Source organism: Typopeltis vanoorti, chromosome 12 (genome assembly GCF_054136105.1).
Source record: "Typopeltis vanoorti isolate ZY-2024b chromosome 12, IOZ_Tvanoo_1.0, whole genome shotgun sequence".
Classification (NCBI taxonomy): Eukaryota; Metazoa; Arthropoda; class Arachnida; order Uropygi; family Thelyphonidae; genus Typopeltis; species Typopeltis vanoorti.
Genome location: NC_143560.1, coordinates 22,161,797 through 22,187,070, shown reverse-complemented (window position 1 = coordinate 22,187,070; position 25,274 = coordinate 22,161,797). Strand labels below are relative to the sequence as shown.

Below are 25,274 nucleotides of genomic sequence, written 5' to 3'. Positions count from 1 at the left end.
AACAATTTTGTTACCACTATTCTCCTAGACATACCTGGAAGGAGTGACAGTAGCGTATGTGGGGGATACTGCCAAGGCAATTTGCAGAGGAGTTGAATGAAATTCTTTGTATAGCATAAGTAAAGAATTCATTACTGTATTTTCCAAATCTCTTAAAATTTCATTTCAACAAATGTGAAAATCAAGCAAAGAAAGATAGACTATGTGTAGATAAATACAAACCTCTCAAAGCCTTTCAGATTCACTTGTCAAATGTGTGTGGTCTTAAGTTCCAACCTCAAATGATGTCTATTTCCATCACAACCTGCAAAACTACACTTAGTCAAATGAGATGAGTTGTGCTTCTTAGAGCATTACTCATCTCAGTTTTCCCAGTTACAGTGCATTCTTGATTATCTGGGCACCAAAGGGAAAGGAATGGATCTGTATTCCTTCTGCTCCTTTTTCACTGAACTGAACCAAGCCTATATGGTACTTATCCAATTCCTAAGCTAGATCCATTTCTTTGCTATTCAGGCTTCTTATGTTGATAGTACCGATCTTGAACTTTGGTGATGTTGAGTTGGGGTGGGTTTTAGGATTTATAATCCAATCTTCATGAGTTTAGATTTTTCTCATTTGGAAAAATCTACACCCCTATCAACATTCAGCTGCAAATTCTTACAATTTCTTTTGTTTCTGTTTATGATATGAATAGTTTGAAACCCAATGCCAATTTTTTTTTTCAAGTTTTTGTTCCACTCTTCCCATCCACTTTTCAAATTTTTCATTTAACTAAAGGTTTTGTTTTATTTTGTTTTGCAGTAGGCACACTACAGCAAACACCACTATAAAGAAATGATGCACTAACTTGGAAAAGTCAAAGCCTAAGTTATATAGAGTCAGTGCTATTTTAAGCTCACTATTGCAAACAGTGACGACTCAAAACCTTCACAAGAGTGAAATGAATTTCCAACCAAATGGTGTCGTAAATCTATGCCAGAAAATTTTCATTCACTGCACACACAGATATGTATATTTTTGAATTTATCTAACTTGAAAAAAAAAACGACATGTAACGCGTCTGTGCTGACATTGCAAAAGATTTAAAGGTATTATAGGGTGCATGTGGGGGGAGGAAGCTCTGCATGATTGTTGTGTTAACCAGCTGCTTAAAACCATCGGTTCAAAATACAGCAAAAAAATTGGAAGTCATGCAATGGGAAGTACTAAATAAAATTTATTAGCATTTTGTATTAAAACTTGAAAATGTATTGAAAGAAGTTTAATCAAATTCATCTTGCAAGGAGTGCTTCTGGGTCAAAGCTGTATAACTGAGAAGGGACCTCCACATAGCCTTTAAAGGAATGGGGAGAACCGACCATGGCTTCTGCCCTAATCTTCAATCCTCACCTTCTCGTGGTGCACCACGTATCTACTTGGATACTGAACGAACAAGGATGAGCTGGCAATTTGGGATTTAGCCGACCAAATTGTATTCTTATTGGCTTAAACCAAAATAAAAAATGATGGTACAACATGACACAATATCATGTCAGCTGGGGTACTGCCTGAAGAAACAAGGCACCAGTTGTTTTTGCCAGGGAACCAGGGCAAACAGCAAAAAGTCAGCTACTACTGGAACAACTTCTAAAACCCATCCCAACTCAACATCACCAGAGTTCAAGATCGGTACTATCAACATAAGAAGCCTGAATAGCAAAGAAATGGAGCTAGCTGAGTTGAATAAGTACCAGATCGACATAATAGGGGTGACTGAAACAAAAAAGACAAAAACTGGTGAGATCTTTCTGAGTAATAAACAAAATGTTAGATTCAGGCAATGACAATCAAGGAAAAGGAGGAGTAGCCATAGTATTCAACACTAAATACGAGTCTAATCTTCTTTAATGGCAGGCAATCTCAAGTAGAGTGAAGTGGGCAGATATCAGAATGGGGAACTGGACAATGAGACTTATTGTGCCTGTGGTCCCACAGAAGGTTCCACTAAGGTAGAAGTTGAGGAATTTTTTGAGGCTTTAGAGAAAGCAACTGACACAATGAAAAATGAAAAGTTGGTCCTTGTTAGGGATCTAAATAGCAGAGTAGGAAATGATTGTCAGATATACAAAAATACTTTGGGAAAATTTGGAGAAAAGAACAAAGCTAATAATAATAATAATAAATACCTGTTGGATTTCTGCTCAGGACATGGACTGGTGATTACTACACAATGTTCTAACATAAAAATGTGCACAATTTCACATGGAGAGCAGAGGAAAGGAATAAGAAAAATCTCATTGACTATGTTATTGTCAATAGTGATGTTTTCTCCTTGGGGCAGGACACCAGAGTGTACAGAGGATTTGAAATTGGAGGTGATCATCATTTAGTCTTGAGAAGGATAAAATTGAATCTCATATTGAAAAGAAGAACATGTAAGAAAGTTTAAAGCTAATAAAAGCTGAGCAGCTCTCAGATGTGAACTGTAGACTAAAATACACAAACATTATTCAATAAAACATGTTTTCTCCTTGATGTTTTCAAAACAATGATACAAAAATACTTTGGGAAAATTTGGAGAAAAGAACAAAGCTAATAATAATAATAATAAATACCTGTTGGATTTCTGCTCAGGACATGGACTGGTGATTACTACACAATGTTCTAACATAAAAATGTGCCCAATTTCACATGGAGAGCAGAGGAAAGGAATAAGAAAAATCTCATTGACTATGTTATTGTCAATAGTGATGTTTTCTCCTTGGGGCAGGACACCAGAGTGTACAGAGGATTTGAAATTGGAGGTGATCATCATTTAGTCTTGAGAAGGATAAAATTGAATCTCATATTGAAAAGAAGAACATGTAAGAAAGTTTAAAGCTAATAAAAGCTGAGCAGCTCTCAGATGTGAACTGTAGACTAAAATACACAAACATTATTCAATAAAACATGAAAGAGTTTGTGAACAGGAACCAAACCTTGGAGATTCAGTGGCAAGCCTTGAAGAAAACATTGATTGATTTAGCCAGAGACGCATGTGGTGAGGTTGTCTACAAGGATAGAAAAATCAGAACTCTATGGTGGACATAGGAAGTTAAAGAGGCAATGAAGGATAGGAAGAAAGCATATCAAAAGTTCTTGGCAAATACGTCAGCTTGTGCTCTTAGAAGAGAATACAGAGTCAAATGTAAGAAAGCTAAACACTGTGTAAAACTAGATAAACAAAAGTCAAGGGAAAACTTGGTAAAAACATAGAAAATAATTATCAAGAAGGTGGCAAGATATTCTGGAGGTTGTTGAAGAAGCTCAGAAATGGATGAACGAGTGCTGTAAAAGGAATTAGAGATGACAAAAGTTACATGAAAACAGGAGAAAAAGATATCCTTGAAGTATAGAGTAATTACTTCGAAAAACTGCTAAATGAATCAATCAGTCACAGCACAGTGGCAAAAAACACTGAATCAGGAATACATATCCATACTTGAAGTAGAAAAAGCCATCAAAGGCTTGAAATGTCAAAAGGCAGCAGGAGTTTTTCTCAGGAGCATTTATTCGACCAGAAATGCTCAAGTATGGAGGTGTTAATAATTGGTGGATTTTTATATAGATAGAGTATTCATAGATATTATATCTTAATATAATTCCTACCATAGAGAATGATCTCTGTTTCTAACAATTATTTTTTTAATTCCGAGTGCACCTATGTGTTATTATATGCACAAGGGTTCACTCCAATTGGTGCAATGATCTTAACTCTTTCTTTCAGAATTGAAATAATCACTGACTCAAGACCAAAATACAAAATAAACACGTTTAATATAACAAAAACAATATATATATATATATATATATACACACACTTCAAACAAATATTACATAACTAACTACAAATTAATTGGATCCAAGGCCTTTTAAAAATAAACTTACACTTAAGACTAGACTAAACACTTTCTTTGCACAATCACAAAATGTTCATAGCCAGTTTCTTTCTCTGTCAAGGCCCTTTTCAATAGATATATGACTCTATTCTTCATTTTTACAGGATCCTTTCTCATCACTTATGTAACACACATTAATTCTTCCTGACTTAATTCTTTCTCTTTTCTTCAGTAGAAATAATAGTCAGATCTGGCGTCCTTAATACAGATGAAACTTCCTAATCAGAGTTTTCTCGAAAATTCCTTTAGAACGTAAATAGCAAATTCTTCTTTTATTCACTAAATGCTTATTGACAGTCTTACTCTTCCAATTAAAAAAAACTTACAGTTCTACGATTCCCTTTTCGGAATCTACTAAAAATCTTTCAATCAGTGTTTCCTCCAATATTCCTTTTAAAACGCTTTATAGCAATATTTCCCTTTTATTTATCCACATACTTACTCCACATTAAAACTTAATAGTTCCACGATTCCTTTATCGGAATATACTATTAATTTTCCTCCAACTGTCACATAAAAAAACTCAAGTTCCTCCGAACCTAAATATCTGCCGGCCTGTGTTCTAAATTCTTTCCGAATGCTCTCTTGTTTACAGCCGTTACTCAGATACCGAACGCTCTCTTGTCGGCTGTCAATCACTCCATAAAACTTCTCCGTGAGCATGCGCACTCCACGAAAGTCAGAAACTAAGTACTGTAAAATGGCTGACACGTTGTATCCATTAGCAACAAGAGAATGTCTTCATAAAACACAAAACTTAATATTTCAAACCACAATCAAATTCTTTTAAGTAATACAAAGATCAAATCTAGTAAGTACATAAATTTTGAACTGCTTTACATATCACTTTTAGCAAAAACAATTTCCATAACGAGCACATCGCAAGTGTCGGCAATGCGTGTTATGAAAACAAAACTAATAAACATACTAACATAAACAATACGTAAAAATATTCAGAATTTTAATTATGATTATTTTTTACAGAGGTATAAAAGTCTTACAGTGACTGCACTGCATAGTTCAGAAGGCCTGGACAAATTTCCGATGATTGGAGTCGAGCTCTCATAGTACCCATATATAAAAACGGAAATAAAACTGAATGTGAGAATTACAGAGGTATTTCCCTACTCAGTGTTCCTTGTAAGGTTTATGCAAGTATACTTGAGAGACGGTTGAGAAGAATTGTAGAAGAATAAGCTGGATTCAGGCCAAACAGAGGCTGTCAGGATCAGATTTTCACTTTACGACAAATAGTTGAGAAATCATTGGAATATAACAAAGATCTGTATTTAAGTTTTGTAGATATGGAAAAGGCATATCTCAAGGTGACAAGAGAGAAGCTATTCAAAACGTTACAGTTGTATGGTGTCAGTAGGGCATTACATCAAGCAATACTTAGTCTTTATTTGAGTTGTTATTCAGCAGCTAGAATTGAAGGAATTACAGGAAGATGGTTTAATGTTAAATCTGGAGTCAGACAAAGATGTTCATTATCCCCTCTGTTATTAATTATCTATATGGATCACATTATGAAGGAAAGTGTAATTAAACCTGATATCACAATTGGAGATATTAATGTCAAGTCTTTGCTTTATGCGGATGATGTTATACTTCTAAATAAATCCGCTACAAGTTTCCCTGACTAAATTGAATAACTGTTGTAATAGATATGGTATGAAGGTCAGCATTAAAAAGACAAAGACAATGAAAATAGGCAGAATCATTGAAAATGTCAACTGCATTTTGAACAGAGAACCTGTGGAACAAGTAAAACATTTCAACTACTTAGGCACGATTTTCAGTGAAGATGGTAAATTAAATATGGAAATAGACAACAGAATTAACAAAGCTGGTATGGTAGGAAGTCAACTGAATAAATTTATATGGAATAAGAGAGAAAATAGCCAATACACTAAATTAGATGTATATAAGATGGTGTTGAAACCAATTTTAACTTATGGTTCTGAGAGGTGGGTCAGAAGTAAAACACTTGACCAAAGACTAGAGACTACAGATATGAGAGTCCAAAGAAAATTGGCTGCATTAACAGATGGCATCAATGGTAATATCATATTAAAAATGAGAATATTAGGAAAGAACTTGACATTGTCAGCATCCTGGAATGCATTAGTACAGCTAATCTCAGGTGGTATGGTCACTTAAACAGAACGGGAGAGTAAAGATTAGCAAAACAAATGTTCTCTGCCTGTCTGGCAGGGAAAAGATCCAGAGGAAGACCAAGATATAGGTAGATTGATACATTAAAAAGTGCCTTAAAAGATAGAAATATAAGATCTGGTAATGTTGGAGTCTTGACAAGTAACAGACTGATCTGGAGGAAAATTGTAGATAGGAAGTTAGTAATGATGTAAATTTTTCATGTAGTACTATCATATCCTACTCACCCCTTGAGGTTACATGTCAGGAATTTGAATAATGTTGAATCAACTATAAAAACATGGATGAAAATAACAAAATAAAACATGAAAAAAGTACAAATACAAACAATAATGCTCATGATCAATGTCCAAAAGTAATAATTAAATTTATTTCACTAATTAAATTACAAGCCAGTATTTTGCCTTGTCACCAAGGCATCTTCATGACATAAAGGAATGCTAAGCATGTGCCTGCAAGCACACCAACAGAAAGGCAAATACAGACTGATTTTAGAAGGTTGACTCCTATTTTCAGACATCTCGAGGGATGTTTGCCCCACAGCAGTCCAGGACCTCATTATATGCCTACAGGAAGGATGGTTAAAATTCTCATCGATCATTACTGTATACTTGCAGAAAGTATGCCCCATAGGCTTGCTGCAGCCATCTCAGCAAAAGGAGGCTGTTTGCTCCTTGCACTACAGTGTCTGTTGACTTTTTTCCAATTTATATAGTAGGAGAGAAAATATGTTTAGGATAATGCAAAATGGTGACATTTTGAAGTTTTTCATAGACTGGATAGTGTTTGTGGTGGAAAAGAGGCTATAATAGCAGAAAAGAGAGAGAGAGAGAGAAAGGGAGGGGGAGGTAAGTAAGTTTTTCGATGGAAATTACTTGGTGAGAGGAATACATTGCCTGAGATTGTGGTAAGTGTGAAAAAAGCAAAGCGGTTTAACATAGTTTGACTAACTTTGTGTGTGTGACAGTGAGCATTGAATGAGGAGTCCAGATCCAAAGAAGTCTAATAATACATTTTTACACTTCTGCTCTGGTTATTCGAAACATTCCACATATCAATATGAATAAACAACACCAAAGCTAATGCTACAGAGCATATCCATCTATATTTGAATCACTAATAGAAAGCTGTATAACTGAGAGGAGACCTCCACATTTAAGTGTTGTAGATCTGGAAAAGGCATATGACAAAGTGTCAAGAGAGAAGATATTCAACATGCTACAGTTATATGGTGTCAATGGGGCATTATATCAAGCAATACTTGGTCTTTATTTGAGTTGTAAGTCAGCACTTAGGATTAAAGGAAGTAAAGGAAGGTGGTTTAATGTTAAATCTGGTGTGAGACAAGGATGTACATTTTCCCCTCTGTTATTCATTATCTATATGGATCACATTATGAAGGAAAGTGGTATTAAACATGATATCAGAATTGGAGATGTTAATGTCAGCTCTTTGCTTTATGCGGACAATGTTATACTTCTAAATAAATCCGCTACAAGTTTGCAAGAGTCCCTGACTAAACTGAATGACTGTTGTAATAGATATGGTATGAAGGTGAGCATTAAAAAGACAAAGACAATGAAAATAGGTAGAATTGTTGAAAATGTCAACTGTGTTGTGAACGGGGAACCTGTGGAACAAGTAAAACATTTCAGCTACTTAGGCACAATTTTTAGTGAAGATGGTAAATTAAATATGGAAATACACAACAGAATCAACAAAGCTGGTATGGTAGGAAGTCAATTGAATAAATTCATATGGAATAAGAGAGAAATTAGTCGGAACACTAAATTAGCTGAAGACCAAAGACTAGAGACTGTAATGAGATATGAGAGTCCTGAGAAAGATTAGGGGCACGAACAGATGGCATCAATGGCAATATCATATTAAAAACAAGGATATTAGGAAAGAACTTGACATTGTCAGCATCCAGGAATGCGTCAGCAGAGCAAAACAAGTGTTCTCTGCCCAGATGGCAGGAAAAACGACCCAGAGGAAGACCAAGATATAGGTGGATTGATACATTAAAAAGTGACTTAGACAATAGAAATATAAAATCTGATAATGTTGGAGTCTTGACAAGTAACAGACTGATTTGGAAGAAAATTGTAGATAGGAAGTTAGTAATGACGTAAATTTTTCATGTAGTACTATCATATCCTGTACACCCCTTGAGGCTACATGGCAAGAATTTGATGATGATGATGATGATGACAATAGAAAGGAGGATATGGCTTTACTGAGATCTCTTATTACTGATTAAATATGAACAATACCAGATTTTGAGAGCAACAGGTTATAAAGATATTAGGTTCTAGAAATTAATGAGGTAGTTGAAAAATGAAAAACTTGCAATAGATCAACTTATGTACGAGGGGTTTCTGTAAAGTAAGTAACAAATATTTTTTTCTTACTAATGGTGAAAGGGAATGAGATAAAAAACGGTGGACAGATAGACTCATTAATAACATTCAAAAAGACCAAAATTGCAGTGTGGCACTACTGTCACCTCAAAGTTAATTTCAGTTGCAAGATGGCAGCCTCCGTGTGAGTGTGGTCCAAAGCAGTCTATGAAGTTATTCCTTTTTCTGCAAGCAAAAGAGACTTCGCTAAGTGACATTCACTGTGAAGTGGTTGCTGTGCATGGTGAAAAGGTGATGTCAAAGAAACAGGTGTTTTTGGTGCAACAAATTTAAAGAAGGCTGTGGTGACATTTGAAGATCAACATTGGGTAGGTAGGCCCTCACTGAGTAAGTCCACTGTTTATGAAATTGTTCATGATGTCTGTGGTGTGTAGAAGCACACCTTTAAAAGGTGTGCTTCCACAAGGTGCCCCAACAAATGTCAGAAGCACAAGGCAACATGCATGGGTATTTGTGTGTGTGTGTGTGTGTGTGTGTGTGTGTGTGTGTGTGTGTGTGTGTGTGTGTGTGTGTGTGTGTGGAGAATCTCTTACACTACAGCAACAAAGCCAAGAACTTTCTTACTCGCTTAGTCACAGGAGATGAAACGCAAGTTCATCACTTCTGTGGAGAGCAAACGAGACTGCATGACCTGGACACATTTGCAATCTCCTGTGCATAAAAAATCCAAAACTGTTTCCACTGTCCAAAAAGTCATGGCCACAGTGTTCTGAGATTGAGAAGGCATTCTGTTAGTGGACTTCTTGCTGAAGGGAGGAACAATCAAAGCTTTATTGTGCAACACTGGACAAACTGAAAGCCAACATTCGACACAAACGACCAGGACTCCTGACAAATGGCATCATTTTGGTGCATGATAATGCTATTCCACACATGCACACATACACACGAGTGGTTGCACTGTAATTGTTGGGAAATTCTGCCACATTCCACCCCCCCCCTACAGCTCAGACTTAGTACCCTCAGACTTCCATTTGTTCTCCCACTTAGTCCACTGTTCATGAAATTGTTCGTGATGTCCTTGGTGTGTGTGTGGGAGTACACTTTCAAAAGGTGTGCTCCCATTGAGTGCCCCAACAACTGTCAGGAGCACAAGGCAACATGTGCTCCTGACAGTTGCCTTGTGCTCCTGACAGGAGCACAAGGCAACATGCATGGGTGTGTGTGTGTGTGTGTAGAATCTGTTACACTACAGCAACAAAGGCGAGAATTTTCTTACTCATCTAGTCACAGGAGATGAAACGTGAGTTCATCACTTTACTCTGGAGAGCAAACAAGACTCCATGACCTGGACACATCTGCAATCTCATGTGTATAAAAAATCCAAAACTTTCCACTGTCCAAAAAGTCATGGCCACAGTGTTCTGGGATCAAGAAGGCATTCTATTAGTGGACTTCTTGCTGAAGAGAGGAACAATCAAAGCTTTATTGTGCAACATTGGACAAACTGAAAGCCAACATTTGACACAAACGACCAGGACTCCTGACAAATGGCATCATTTTGGTGCATGGCAATGCTATTCCGCACATGCAAACGAGTAGTTGCACTGTAATTGTTGGGAAATTCTGCCACATCCCCCCCCCCCTCAGACTTCCATTTGTTCCCTCCACCTCAAGAAACACCTTTCCGGAAGGCATTGCAATGTTGGTTACTTAGTGTAGGATTTGGGTAGTTTATGATTTATTGGCTCAAGAGAAGGAAGGTCATAGTGCACCATAACAAAGGCTGCAGCAATACACGAATTGTCAAAGAAAAAATAGTAAAACAATATTCATGTACAAAAAGCAAGACAAGCAATGAAGTGTGTGTGTGTATATCTACCCTATAATATAAAATGATAAGCTTTTTTTTTTTTATGTAATGTTTTTGCATCAAGTTATTTGAAACGTTTTGAAACTCAGGGGCTACTCTGAGTGTCGAGTCTTCAAAATTCAAGTCATCAGAATTCAAGGAGAACCGGCCTACCAGTCTGGAACTCAGGGGATTGGGTGGCGTAGGCGCTGGGGAAGGGGGGGGGGGAAACCCCTTTCAAGTCATCAGAATTCAAGGAGAACCAGCATACCAGTCCATAACTCGGGGGTTGGGCACTGTAGGTGCCAGGAGGGGGAGGAACCCCCTTTTGAGTCTTCAAAATTCGAGTCATCAGAATTCAAGGAGAACCGGCCTACCAGTCCGGAACTTGGGGTGGGGGAGCGGAGCCCCCCAGTATATATATATATATATATATATATATATATATATATATATATACACAAGTTATCCATAAAAGAAACCGAACTTTTCATAAATAGCAGAAACTAGTGTCGCCACCTGTTGTATCTTTTTGTTGTCAAAAGCAGCAACCTTCATTTAGTGTTGTGTCAACTGTTTATGACATTTGTTTCATTAGAAGCCGAGTTTATTCTTTATTTTGTTTCATTAGAAGCCGAGTCTATTCTCAGGCAAACCCGAGATACCCAAGCTAGACCTGATCTTACTTCATACAATATACCAGTGATGGCGAACCTATGACACGCATGTCAGCACTGACACACTTGAGGGTTTCAGGTGACACACCTTGGATGTTGATAAATATTGGTATTCTGATGAAAAAACTGCGATAAATCGTGTAAGATCGCTCTCAGTTAAGGCGAAGGTAGGTTTGTTCATTGAAAGAACTTTCTACCAGTAGTCAGCAACAGAAAAGTCATTAAATGTAATGTAAGTTTGTAATTTCAGTTTATTAAATTAATTGTATAATATGAATTCATAGATTTTATATCAATGTCCTATTAAATAAATAGCCTAATATGATATGTATAAGTCACCATCTATGATTATGTAGTTACATTTATAATGCATGTATGCAAGTGACACATCAACAACGTCAATATTTAAAAAAAAAAAAAAGTTTGACACACCTGAGTAAAAAGGTTCGCCATTACTGCAATATACACTTGGTATATCATTGGTCTTCTACTCTTCTTTCCCTCTACTCATCCTTACTTCTTACTCCTTCCCCCCCCCCCCCCAGTGCTATTAGAGCAATTTCAGGGATGACTCTTTCCTCTCAAACTGTAGTTTCCACTATCTAAAAAAAGCGGCTGAATTCAGATCAAGGAATGGTGGTTGATACTTGACAAAAACTTAACCATTGAAACCGAATGAACTCTAACCAATCTAAAGATACATGCAAGCTCGACTGTCACCCGGTCAAACAAGGATCGCGCCCACTATTAGGGAACCAAGATAGTGAAGCGAAAAATATGGAACACAACATCACCTAATAGACAGGAAAAACATAACAAGCATAGGAACATGGAATGTAAGAACTCTTCAACAGGAAGGAGCATTGGAAATACTACTGCATGAATTAGCCAACTACTGATGGGAAGTGATTGGACTCTGCAAAACCAGATGGACTGGAAAAGGAGAATTCCACCATGGACAGTACAAAATCTTAACTTCAGGCAGGGAGGACAACAAACACTAAGAAAGAGTAGCACTTATATTAAAACCAAAGGCTCAAAACTCTCTATTGTCTACAACCTAGAATAATTAAAGCAAGATTTAAAACATCGATCGGATCACTAACTATTATTCAAGTATACTCACCAACTTCGACATCATCAGAAGAAGACATTGAGGAGTTCTATATAGATTTGCAAAAAGCAGTACAGCAGACATCAAGTCAAGATCTCCTAATTGTAATGGGGGACTTAAACGCAAAAGTAGGCAAAGACTAGGATACCTGGCCAAGAGTAATCGGAAAGTTCGGGTATGGAGAAAGCAACGAACTTGGCGAAAGACTGCTAAACTTCTGCTCAAATAAGAGACTAACAATAACCAACACTCTCTTTAAACATCCAAAACCCCAAAGAAAATGGACATGGATATCACCAGATAGACAAACCAAGAATATGATAGACTATATTATTGTAAACCAAAGATGGAAATCAAGTATCCTAAACTGCAGATCCTTCTCTGCAGATTGTGGATCAGACCATAACTAGTATTAGCAAACCTAAGAATAAAGTTAAAATCTGGAAGCACTTTTAGAGTCAAAAGGAGACTGAATGTAAAAAAACTACAAGACAACAATATTCTAAGAAAATATCAACTAGAACTAGATAAAAACCTGAAGGACCTACCAAAACAGAATATAAACATTGAAGAACATTGGTGCAAATTAAAGGAAATAATATTAAATTCGGCAGAAAAAACAATAGGTTACACAGAAAGAGGAAGTAAAAAGGATTAGATCTCGAATGGAGTAAAAAGGTTAAGCGATCAAAGGAAAAGCATGAAACTAAAACAGAACTATAACAGAAATTTATCTAATAGATTAACCAGAGAAATTAGAAAACTAGTTAAAAGAGACAAGAATAACTGGTTAGAAGAAAAATGCAAAATGGCAAAAAAGCTATCAAAAGAAAATAACCTTCATGGATTATATAAACAAACAGACCAAATTAGTAAGACACGGACAACAAAAATTATAATGATCAAAAACAAAGAGGGACAACTAATTGAAAGTAAAACAAAAATAATGGCCAGATGGGAAGAAAACTTCAAAGATTTATATAATAAAAACAGCTCCCAGGATATTACGATTCCAGCCACTGAAATGGAAGAGGAAACAAATATCTTTACCAAAGAAATAATAGCACACAGCAAAGAAAAACTCAAAACTAGGAAAGCACCTGGCATTGATCAAATACAGGCAGAATTCTTAAAAGCAGGAAAGAAACAACTTTTGGAACCATTAAAAACATTATTTGAAAGGATCTACAAAAACAAAGCAGTGCCTACTGATTGGACCAAATCAGTCATAACTCCTACATACAAAAAAGGAGATAAAACAGAATGAAATAATTACAGAGGCATTACCTTCTCAGTATTCCAAGTAAGGTTTTTACGAAAGTACTCCAAAAACAAATTAAGCCATATAGATAACTGGCACTAGGAGAAGGACAAGCCAGTTTCAGACGGCGAAGCACAACTGATCAACTATTCACCTTAAGAAAGCTAATAGAAAAGACACTAGAGTACAACCAAAGTTGCTACATAAATTTCATAGACTTTCGTCAGGCATTTGATTCAATCCGTAGAAGAGAACTATGGAAAACTATGGAAGAATTTGGAATTTTCGACAAAACCATAAGAATAATAAAGAATCTGTATGAGAAATCTCAAAGTGCGGTACGAATGGAGGACACCTTAATCAACTGGTTCCACACAGAGAGTGGAGTAAGACAGGGATGCAATCTGTCACCAGACCTGTTCAATCTTACACTGAAAGAAGCAACCAATAAGGCCTTGAACAATGAAAACCCAGGAATCAAAATATATGGGAAAAATGTGACATTTAAAATTTGCAGACGACATTGCATTACTTGCAAGCACAGAAGAAAATCCACAGTGAATTTCTGATAAAATAAAGGAGTGTATAAAATCTGGATTAAACATAAATATAGACAAAATAAAAATTATGCAAAGAGGAAAAAGAAGCACTAATCTGAAAATTGAAATTGATAGTAAGAATCTAGAGCAGGTAGAAACTTCACCTACCTTGGAGGAGTTATTGAGTACAATGGTGAAATTATAAAAGATATAAACAGATGAATCAGTCAAGCATCCCAAACTTTTAGACGACTTAATAAACTATGGAAGTCAAGAGACATCAAACAAGTAACAAAAAGTAAGAATCTATGAAACAATGGTCCTCCCGATACTCCTCTATGAAAGTGAATGCTGGAATCTCAAAAAGGCTGAAGAGAAAAAATTATTAGTTACTGAAATGGGTTGGCTAAGAAGATTACTTGGAGTATCTCTGCTGGATCGACTAAGAAACAAAGACATAAGAAAACAACTAAAACAAGAAATAACAATAATAGACAAAATCCAAGAAAGAAGACTGCGATGGTTTGGCCACGTGACCAGAATGGGAACAAAAAGACTACCATCTAAAGCCCTGAATACAACGATGGAAGGTAAAAGATCCAAAGGATGGCCCAGAATTAGACGAATAGACAAAATAAAAGAGGACCTGAAAACCAAATCACAACAAGCGACACCAAACTGGACAGAATTGTTCGGACTCTCCCGGGACAGACAGAAGTGGAAAGAGTTCATTCGGCCTCATCATCATCCACATAGATGATGGAAGAGAGAAGAAAAAGAAGCCGAGTTATGGTGCCAAGAGTGACAGTGTGTTTTGACGAATGGTCAGAAAATGAGTTTCAAACAGAGAGCTGCTGTCCTAAAACTGGACTGAGCAAAGTTAACATCCAAAAAGTGCGTGATTTCATCAAAGAAAACACGAATTCGTCCATGAGATTGATTGAAGATGAATTGGGGATTCCAAAATCAACTGTGCACAACATTTTGACCAAGAGTTTGGGCCTTTGTAAATTGAATTCGTGATCTGTTTCCCCACACAAGTTGACTGACGACCAAAAAATGTATCGAATTGAACACTACAAGGACCTCATTAAAACAGCTTGTAAGGACTCAAACTTCCTTGAAATGATCGTTACTGGTGACGAAATGTGGTGTTTTAAGTATGAGCCCCGAAGCAAAGCGCCAGAGTGTTGAGTGTAGACCACCAGAAGAGGGGCATCCGAAAAAAGTCGCTTGGATAAATGAAAAGTAAAGACACTGCTGATTTGTTTCTATGATTCCAAGGGCATTATTATCCACAAAGAATTCGTTCAGCCTGGCCAAACAGTCAATGGCAAGTTTTATCTCGAAGTTTTGAAGTGATTGATAGCTAGAATTCATCGCATACGGCATGAATATCGTGATGCAGGCAGCTAGTCACTTTTGCACGATAACGCACCATCTCATCATTCGAACATTGTGAGATAGTTTTTAAGCAAAAACCAAGTTTGTGTGTTGGATCACTCACCGTATACACCTGATTTAGCACCCTGTGACTTCTTTCTCTTCCCCTGACTTCATTTGCTGATGAAATGAAAGCGATACGACACCATTGAAAACGTTCAAGCGGCAGTAACCACCACACTGAACAGTATCCCAAAAAACGATATAAAAAACTCATTTAACGAATTAATTGACTGTGCCAAATGCTGTATCAAAGCTTATTTCTTTCCATGGTTGTTTGGAATTACAGTTGATATTGCTCTCTGGGATGAAAATCCATGCCACCTCTATTAGACTGGCTATCTCTTTCCACAGTTGAAAAGACCTTATAAAGATTATTTGCACCCTAAATGGAATTTGATTACAGATCTTTCTGTTTCCCCCTCATTACAGTTATTGATAGATATGAAATCATCTTTCTTTCCAGAAAGAGAGAGAGACCTTACACTCATAATAATGGCAATAAGGTGTCAATAATCAACAGAAAAATCCTTAATAATTCCAATACAACCCCCCCCCCCAATTACTGATAAATTCCTCATATGCAAAAAACTTACCAAACTGGAAGGATACTCTTCAGTTGTCACAAAGCTAAGTTTAAAATTTGTGCATACTAAGGCTCCAGATATACCTTTTTTAAGCTCACTCAGGAAATCATACTTTAATACATTATCTGCTTGGGCAATGATTAATTCACCAGGAAGAAGCATAGGCATTAGGTGTATTTCAGGATTGTCTTCTAGATGATCATCCTTAATAAAATGAAAAATGAATGCATCAGAACACAATAGTTTTTTTGAGAAAATTATACAGCAAATTTAAGCAACAAGTTTAATTTTTTGAAAAAGGTAATATTTTTTCAACATGGCCTCTGGATAATATTCAGGAAATGCTATGCATGAGTTTAATTAAGGAGACAGGCTGAATGGAAGAAAATAGCACATTTAGAAATAGAAAAGAAGAAGAAAAGAAAGAAAGGAAATTTGGCAAGTTACTGTCAGACATCTGTCATAGGGTGATCTGGTTAATATATATTATTATTTTTATTATTATTATTCAGGCCTCCATGGAGTCAAGAGACTCATCGTAGGAGGACCTTCCTAGGAAACACAAAGTCTATCATACCACTCCTTGATCTCATTGGCCATTCTTGCTCTCTCACCACTCTACCAGGCAATGCATTCCATGGTTCAACCATCCTCCATGCAAAGAAACCACTCCTCACCCTCTTGCTCACAGCCTCCTTTCGTAACTCCCAAGGATAGACCCTTGACATCGCTCCCTCCTGCTGTTCCACCAAGTGAAAGAATTCCCCAATGTCAACCCTCTAACTGCCTTTCAACAGTTTAAGTTTAAAACTCTCGATCATGTCCCCTCTCCTTCTATCCACCAAACTCTGCAGTCCACATTCCTTCAGCCGATCCTCATAACTAACATTGTACAGTCCTGAAACCATCTTTGTTATCTGCCTCTGTACCCTTTCCACAGTTAATTTATCCCCTTCAAATCCTGGGGACCAAATTTGAGAACAATAGTCTAAGTGTGGTCTGATCAGAGTCTTATATAACGGAATGATAACTTTTATCTCTACAGGTCAGCATCCTTCTCAGTATTGCAGCAATCCTCTGGGTTACCTTCACCACCTTTGCAATATGCTCCCTGAATTTCAGTTTTCTATCAATCGTGACCCCCAGATCTCTTGACTCCCATACTTCCTCCAGTACAGCCCCTCCAATTGAGTATGCAGCCTCCCACCCATCAATGTATCCCAAACTTCAAGACTTTACATTTTGCTGCATTAAACCAACAACCCCATTCATTTTCCCACCTGTCCAGTTCATTCAAATCCTCTTGCAGGGCTGCCACATCTGCACTATTACTAATAACTCTGCCCAGCTTCACATCACCTGCAAACAACTGAATATCCCCTTGCAATATCCACTGACAATGCCAATGATATAATGGTTAACAATACAAGTCCCAGCACTGAGCCCTTTGGAACCCTACTTGTAACCTTCTGCCTCCTTGATACTGCCCCACTATACACAACTCTCTGATCGCTGTGTATAGTTGGCTGTCTGACAGGTATCAGACAGCCAATCCTGAATCCAGTTGACTAACCCGACATCTAAACCCATGTGCTGCAACTTAAGTATCAGTTTATCATGTGGCACCCTATCAAATGCCTTTGCAAAATCCAAAAAAATGCAGTATATGCCTTTCCATCATCACTGCTCTTGTCACTTTACTACAAAAGGCAATCATATTACTAAAGCAAAAGTGCCCCTTAACATATTCATGTTGATTCTCACAGATAACATTACTCTCATCTGCCCAATGCTGTATCCCTCACTAATTTCTCCAAGACCTTAACAACTACTGATGAACACAAACTGGCCTATAATTAGACACTTCCAGTCTGCCACCACTCTTATGCAATGGCACATCTTACCTTCCTTCCATTCCCTGGGTACCTTTCCTATAGCCAGACTTTCATTGAAAAGCAAGGTTATGCAGTTCTGTTGCAGAAAGTTGTCAAGTATATGAAGGTCACAGTTAAGAATATTCTTGTTGCTTGAATTTACATTGAATAATAAAAATTAGGGGGGGATTAGCTGTGTTCTCCTACCAGGATATTGTCTGACTAGCCATCACTCATGCTTGTAGCATGTTGAGCACAGTAAGCCTGGGATGGATTTCCGTGGTGGGCTGGCAACCTACAACATGGTCAAAAACCCTGATGGAACTGATATAGATGGCAGTGCCAATATTTCGGTGAAGTCCGGAGGGCCATACCCAGGAAGTCTTAGTATCATGCCTCCACATGGAGCCTCCAGGAAACATGCCGTCGTAATGAGCCACGGCAAAGTTGATACTGATCAAAGAGCTGGCAGAAAGCTATAAAATGATTTCCCAAGACGTTATGTGGCCAGCGTGGGAGATTAGGCCATAATCCCTCCACTACAATGCCAAGAAGAAGAACGAAAGAAAGGCTGTAAAGCCCATGGCCAGAATGGGCAATCACTGGATGTGACTAAATTTCCCCAACTATATGATTACTCTGATGGAAACCATTTATGGAGACCAGAGTATGATGAAGTGGGGAAGCTTTCCCAAATAATAAGCAATAGTGGAATAGCCCAAAGAATTCATAAATATAACAGTAATCAATAAAATCCTCTTTTCCTCTATATAGGAACATTTAATTGTTGAACACTTAAAGAAGAGGAAGACCTTACCATCTTAGCAAGAACTAAAACATATTAAATGGGACATCATAGGTTTAAGTGAAGTTCACAGGCAGGATGAACATTTAATAAAACTAAAAAATTGAGACTAATTATACTATTATGGAAAAACTAAAGGACAATACGGAGTGGGATTTCTAATTAAGAAAACAATTACACACATTATAGAAGAATTTAATTATACAGATGAAAGAATAATAGAAATTACATTTAAAATAAACTCTAAACTTAAAATCAGGATCATCCAAATATATGCTCCCACCTCATCCCACATTGATGAAGAGATAGAAGCATTTTATGACTCACTGCAGCACACTCTAGATAAAAAAAAAGAAATAGCAATCAAAACTTTACTATAGTTAATGGGTGATTTTAATGCCAAAGTAGGTCATCCCATTCACTAAATAAATACATACATGGTACAAGCAGTAACTCAGGAATGGCTCTTACAGAATTCTCTATCAGTAACAAGGCTTTATATTATGAATACATTTTTTAAGAAAGCCCTCAAAAGAAAATGGACATGGAGAAGTCCAAAGGAGAAATAAAAAATGAAATAGATTATACACTGTGTAATAATAAAGAAATAGTTCAAGATACTTCAGTACTAAATCAAGTAAAAACAGGAAGTGACCACAGACTGGTCAGAGCCAAAATTAAAATAAACCCCAAATTGGAAAGAATAAAATGGCTAAACAATAAAAAAAATCAAGAAGTTTTGACTACGAAAAAAACTCGATCAGAAACTAGACTTAATAAATATATTTGAAGAAGAATAAGACCATAAAGAACTATCAGAGGAAACCTTACAACTACTAAAAAAGAGACGAAATATGAAACAAGACAAACTTAATTTCTAATATAGAATATGTAGAACTATGCAAAACAATAAGGAAAAAGATGAGAAATGAAATAAGATCTTATAACACTAAAAAAAAATAAAAGAAACAATTGAAAACGATCAAAATACAAAAATACTAAGAAAACATTTATCAGTTGGCAAAAGTCAAATAACTGCAATAAAAGATAAGAATGGAACTACAATAAGGAACAAGAACAAATCCTAAGCAGGCTAGAAGAATTTTATAAAGAACTCTAGTGATCCTTCAATAGATAAATCAAATACAAATAACTCTTCTCCATTGCATATGAAATTCATCCCCCATTCACTTCAGATGAAATAAAACAAGCATTAAAACAAATGAAAAATGTCCTGGTGAAGACCTAATTCACATAGAATTAATTAAATGTGGAGAAAACAATATAATTCACCATGTCACAAACTTACTAAATCTATGCCTAGAAGAGGGGAAGTTACCAGAAAATTGGAAAAATGCTACTCTGATACCGTTATTTAAAAAAGGGGACAAAGAAGAAGTAAAGAACTATAGATCAATTATATTCTCTCTAATCTGTACAAAATTCTCACAAAAGTAATAACAAACAGGTTAACACCTCTTCTAGACTCAAATTAACCAGTAGAACAAGCAGGATTCTGTAAAAGCTTTAACACAATTGATCATAATCGTGCAATTGTACAAAATTCTCACAAAAGTAATAACAAACAGGTTAACACCTCTTCTAGACTCAAATTAACCAGTAGAACAAGCAGGATTCTGTAAAAGCTTTAACACAATTGATCATATTCGTGCAATAAAACAAATAATGGAAAAGGCAGAAGAAAACTAATTGCCTCTCTGTTTAGCCTTCATTGATTATGAAAAAGCATTTGATTCCATCAAATCTAATGCAATAATCAAAGAATTCCAGAATCAGGGAGTTCCTGGAGAATATATGGACCTCCTCCAGGCAATATACCTCACTGCAACAGCAACAATCCAACTTCACATGAGTAGCAATAAAATATTAACTGAAAAAGGTGTCCGAAACTGGACAAACCTTGGTATAAAAATTAATAACAGAAACTTAACACACCTAAGATATGCAGATGATATCATAATTTTTGCAAACACTCCAGAAGACCTTAATATAATGATAGAAGACCTATATCATGAAAGCAGAAAAGTCGGTCTAAAGATAAACAGAGAAAAAACTAAAATCATGTTTAATCATTTTGTAACATCAAAAAACATAATAATAGACAAACATAATAAACATAAAAACATAATATATGAAGAGACTCTTTCCAATTTCTTGGAAAATTTCTTGGAAAGAGTCTCTTCATATACATACTTAGGTCATCTCATTGATCTAAACTGTGGACTCCAAAAGGAAATAAATAGGAGAGTTCAACTTGCCTGGAGTGCATTCAGAAAATTGAAAAGCATTTTTCAAAACAATTATGTCCCACTCTGTTTAAAAAAGGAAGACATTTCATCAGTGTATACTTCCAGTCATCTCATATGGTTGTGAAACTTGGTCACTAACAAAAGCACTGGCAAATAAATTAACAACTTAAAGAAAAATGGAGAGGTTGATGCTAGGCATCAAATCACATTAAAAGATAAGAAGCGAAACACCTGGATAAGAATCCAGACTCGCATCACTGACATCATTCTTCACCACAAGCTACTAAAATGGAAATGGGCCACCGTATTAACAAGCTGGATTTCTAAAGAAGGGAAACGAGGCCAAGGATGTCCTAAAAGAAAGTGGAGTGAAGAATTGTCAAATTTTGTTGGGGAAAATTGGTCAACCATTGCCAAGAACAGAGAAAGGTGGAAAGAACTAGAGAAGGCTTTCATCCAGCAGTGGACAGAAAATGACTGAAAAGAAGAAGAAAAATTACTTGAATAATAAAAAAACTACATCATAACCATCACAACTACAAGCAGCTACATAAATACAATTTGCAAACGTAAAGTAGCATTTTCAAGCTTACTTCAGATTAAAAACAAGCACAGACACAGACTAAATGTGGAAGAGGATCTTCAATATGCAACCTTCTTATAGTTTCCAAGACCAAGTAACTAGCTGCTGAAAAACAAAATCAGTCTTCCCGCTAGGTAAGTGGTAAGCAATATTTTTTTTTTTTACATGAAGATGGAAATAAATTTTGGGTTCATTTCATATTCTTAAATTTTATTTATTTTTTTTTTTTTCAGGTTCTCTGAATTGCAAGAGCTACAGTAGGACTAAATCTGAATTTGGAACAATTAAAAACTTTGTTTTTAATTATCAAACAATTTAAATTTTTCACTTTGTGTTTATTCTGTATGCAACTACGATGTGTAAATTTAATTTAAATTATATATAAACTATGTTTAGTTTATATTATATGTAAATAGGATTTCGTTTTTATTATGATTATCCTTGGCTATGAGGTATAGTAACAGTGAAAAGTAGGTCACAATTGTAGAAAGGTTGAGAATCACTGATTAGATAATTTTAGCCAGCAGAATGCAAATAATCATGTGAGATTACTGGTAATAGTAAATAGCTCATTGCTACCTGCTGGATCAGTGCAAGTGGAACTGTGAATACAAAAATTTCACTTTTTGAAAGGCTGGATTTGAGAAAATATTTAAAGAAGGAAATCAAAAAATTTAGAATATTTATGGCATTGGGGAAATCTCTTTGCCTTATTCTATTAAATTCATTTCGTAGAATAAGGCAAGCAGACAAGATCATAACATTCAGGTATGCCCAATTGTGTCCTTTTTGATATTTTCTTTACTGTCACCCTCTTAGTATGCAAGGACTTCATGCTAGTTGTGGTGGAAAGCTTCCTCTTTGCTTCCTGATACAAGTCGTTCATCTCGGTCTTGATCTTCTGTATCTTCTTCAATCTTCTAACTTTGATATGGTCAGAAGAGGGCTAGATGTTCTTTGTTTTATGCATTTTGGCTTTTTTTTATTTTTAATCATGCTCATTACTGCCACTTCAAGCACAATAATAATCACAACAGGCTGGGTACACCTATATTTCCAACATTTAAAGATCCTAGAAGTGGATTAGTGATGTAGAGCCACAGAAAGTAGCTGAGATATCTTGTATATGTTGGAAATTCTGGTGTATCAAAGGTAAACATGTTCCTGGCTGGAACCATCCCTATGTATCAGGCTGGACTTCACAGCTGTCATTGTTTGGTCTTCATGCTGAACATATCCCCTTATCTTGAAAGTAAGGTGAACCCCAATTCTAACATGACTCCTCTAGAATAACTGAATGCTTTATGAGATGTTGCTGTAATTAATATTTCCTTCTCCATGAATGCTACTCAAAATAGATTTCGAGTGCAGCTGACTAACTTTTCTACCAGAATATCATTGGAACAGTCAAATGTTCAGAGAAAGGTTGAAATGGTTTATTTAAACCCTTTTAAATAAAGACATACGACACTGTCCTTATTGCTCATTCCCATTTGATTTGATTTGATTTTTATGGCACAAAGACATCAAAGGTCATACTATGCCAGGACACAGCAGTACACATGGTAATTGGTTAGTGTAGGACAATCACAAACATCTATGCCCTTGGCGGAATTCAAACCCACAGCCTCTTGGCTGGAGAGCAGATACATTAACCCCTTGGTCAACCAGGCTGACTCCCGTTTTATGGATAAGGAGAAACATGGTATGTTTACATGTTTAGTCCTGTTTCTTACTTTTCTGAAATGATGTATATGTTACACACAAATCATGAAATGTGTAGTTTCTTGTCCATTTCATGAATTGTACATACTGGATATTATCGTAATGTGCATCCTACAAAAAAAAAAAGATGAAGAGTCCCTGCTAAAATATCATTGGATATAAATTTTTGATACTGAAAAGACTCGCAATCGGAAACCGAGTAATGCAATTTAATATAATTTGTTGTTCATAAAAACAAAGAAAAAAAAAAGTTTCTAAAACTGAAATGTGATGATCCATATAATGGTATTTTGCCAAGAAAGAAAGCAAAAGGTCATATTTATTTCAATAAATATTATTTAAAAATATAAATATTTGACATAATATTTTCAATGCAAATATTTGAAAATTCGCAAAAAAAAAAGTTTCTATATTGTTACTATATTGTAAGTAAAGTGAAAGAACAATCAGTGCAACAGTTCTGTTGCACTGATTTCAAGAATAAAATACAGCAAACTAACTATTACTGTACGCCCACAGATACGAGACCCTTCAACACTTTTGCACATGTCGAAAGAAGGAGAATCCATTCTGATATTAGGGTAATCGATGCGTTTCTTGGGATGAGTGTTTATTATTGTAAGTCGGAAAATTAGCTTTTCTTTTATGAAAATTCTAGTTCTTAAAGAAGTGGTAACTATTTTGTTTGTTTGTACAACATTTGGAAAATTTATGTATAAAGCACGTGACTTCGCATGTTGGTGGCCAATTCATGCATTCTTTATTTCTTTCTCCCCCTCAGCATGAATTATTGACTCTTCTTGGCACAAAAGCCAAGGTCGGCTCTACGAAGCAAGCGTGGACATACAATACTAAATAGATTCATTGCAAAGGCTGATCGGTGGTCATTTCAGGAGTGGTTATTTTCACACATGTGAAATTCGTTTCAATTTTTGGGAAGAGACAATAAATCAATTGTGAGGCAAAAAAGGTCAAATATCATAGGACAGTAAGGGAAATTCCAAAGTTTGTTTGCCAACAGTTAATCCACTAATGGTTCTAAAACAGCCGTAAAGGGATTAACGGTGGGCGGGAGGTAATGGCATGATAAAAGGTAGAATACCGATGAAGTTTTGATCCATGAAAAAAGCTAGGGGGGTCTGACTATTTCATCCACCTCAGCCGGTTGGGAGGTTAAACCAAGAATTAGTTGTTTACAATTACATAAGTACTTATAATTGTACTTATGTAATTGTTTACACAGGGGATGGAGGGATAAGAGTGTTTCATAGATTGATTACAAGGATATGGGAGACAGGATCATGGCCTAGAGACTGGAAGAAGTCAGTTTTCATACCACTACACAAGAAAGGTGATATGAAGGCATGCAAGAATTATAGAACTATTAGTTTGATATCTCATGCGAGCAAAATTTTATTAAAGATAATGCTAAATAGGATTGAGGCCAAAGTTGAGGCAGAGATGCCCGAGGAACAAGCAGGTTTTAGGAAAGGTAGGGGCACCAGAGATCAAATCCTTTGCCTTAGACAGATCATAGAAAAATATAAAGAATTCAGATTCCTCTGGTAATGTGTTTCTTAGACTACTCTAAAGCTTTTGACTGTGTTGAGCATGTCCACAACACACTATCAGGTTGATAGTCAACTTCTATAAGGAGCAAGAAGCCACAGTAAAAACAGGTGTTGGATTGACTGACTGGCTTCAAGTTGGAAAAGGAGTTAGACAAGGATGTTTACTTTCTCCTCACTTGTTTAGAATATATGCAGAGGACATCATGCGTGAAGCATTGGATAAGCTCAGGACAGGAATTACGATAGAAGGTAGATTGATCAGTAATCTGAGGTACGCTGATGATACAGTACTCCTTTGTAATGACATGGAAAAACTAGGACTAATTCTTGACAAAGTTAACAAGATCAGTAATAACAGAGGACTTAACTCAACTCTAGCAAGACAAAGATCATGTTCTCAAAGGAAAAACAAACAGAGAAGCTCTTGAGAAACAAGTGTATCTTAATGGAGAAAGAATTGAGGAAGTCAGCAAGTTTGAGTACCTGGGATCCATTATTAATGTGAAGAATTG

The 25,274-nt window shown here is 36.1% G+C and overlaps 1 protein-coding gene across 2 annotated transcripts in view; it reads right to left on the bottom strand.

Moving 5' to 3' along the window:
- LOC150100626 (myotubularin-related protein 12) overlaps positions 1-25,274 on the bottom strand; it is a 182,280-nt gene that overhangs the window by 141,805 nt on the left and 15,201 nt on the right. Inside the window, exon 2 of one of the 2 annotated variants that reach the window (XM_090401152.1) lies at positions 15,944-16,138. In XM_090401152.1, coding sequence (XP_090257278.1) covers positions 15,944-16,138 — 195 coding nt within the window. Of the gene's footprint in view, positions 1-15,943; positions 16,139-25,274 lie in introns of those variants that run through there. The other variant, XM_090401153.1, reaches the window with a different exon arrangement.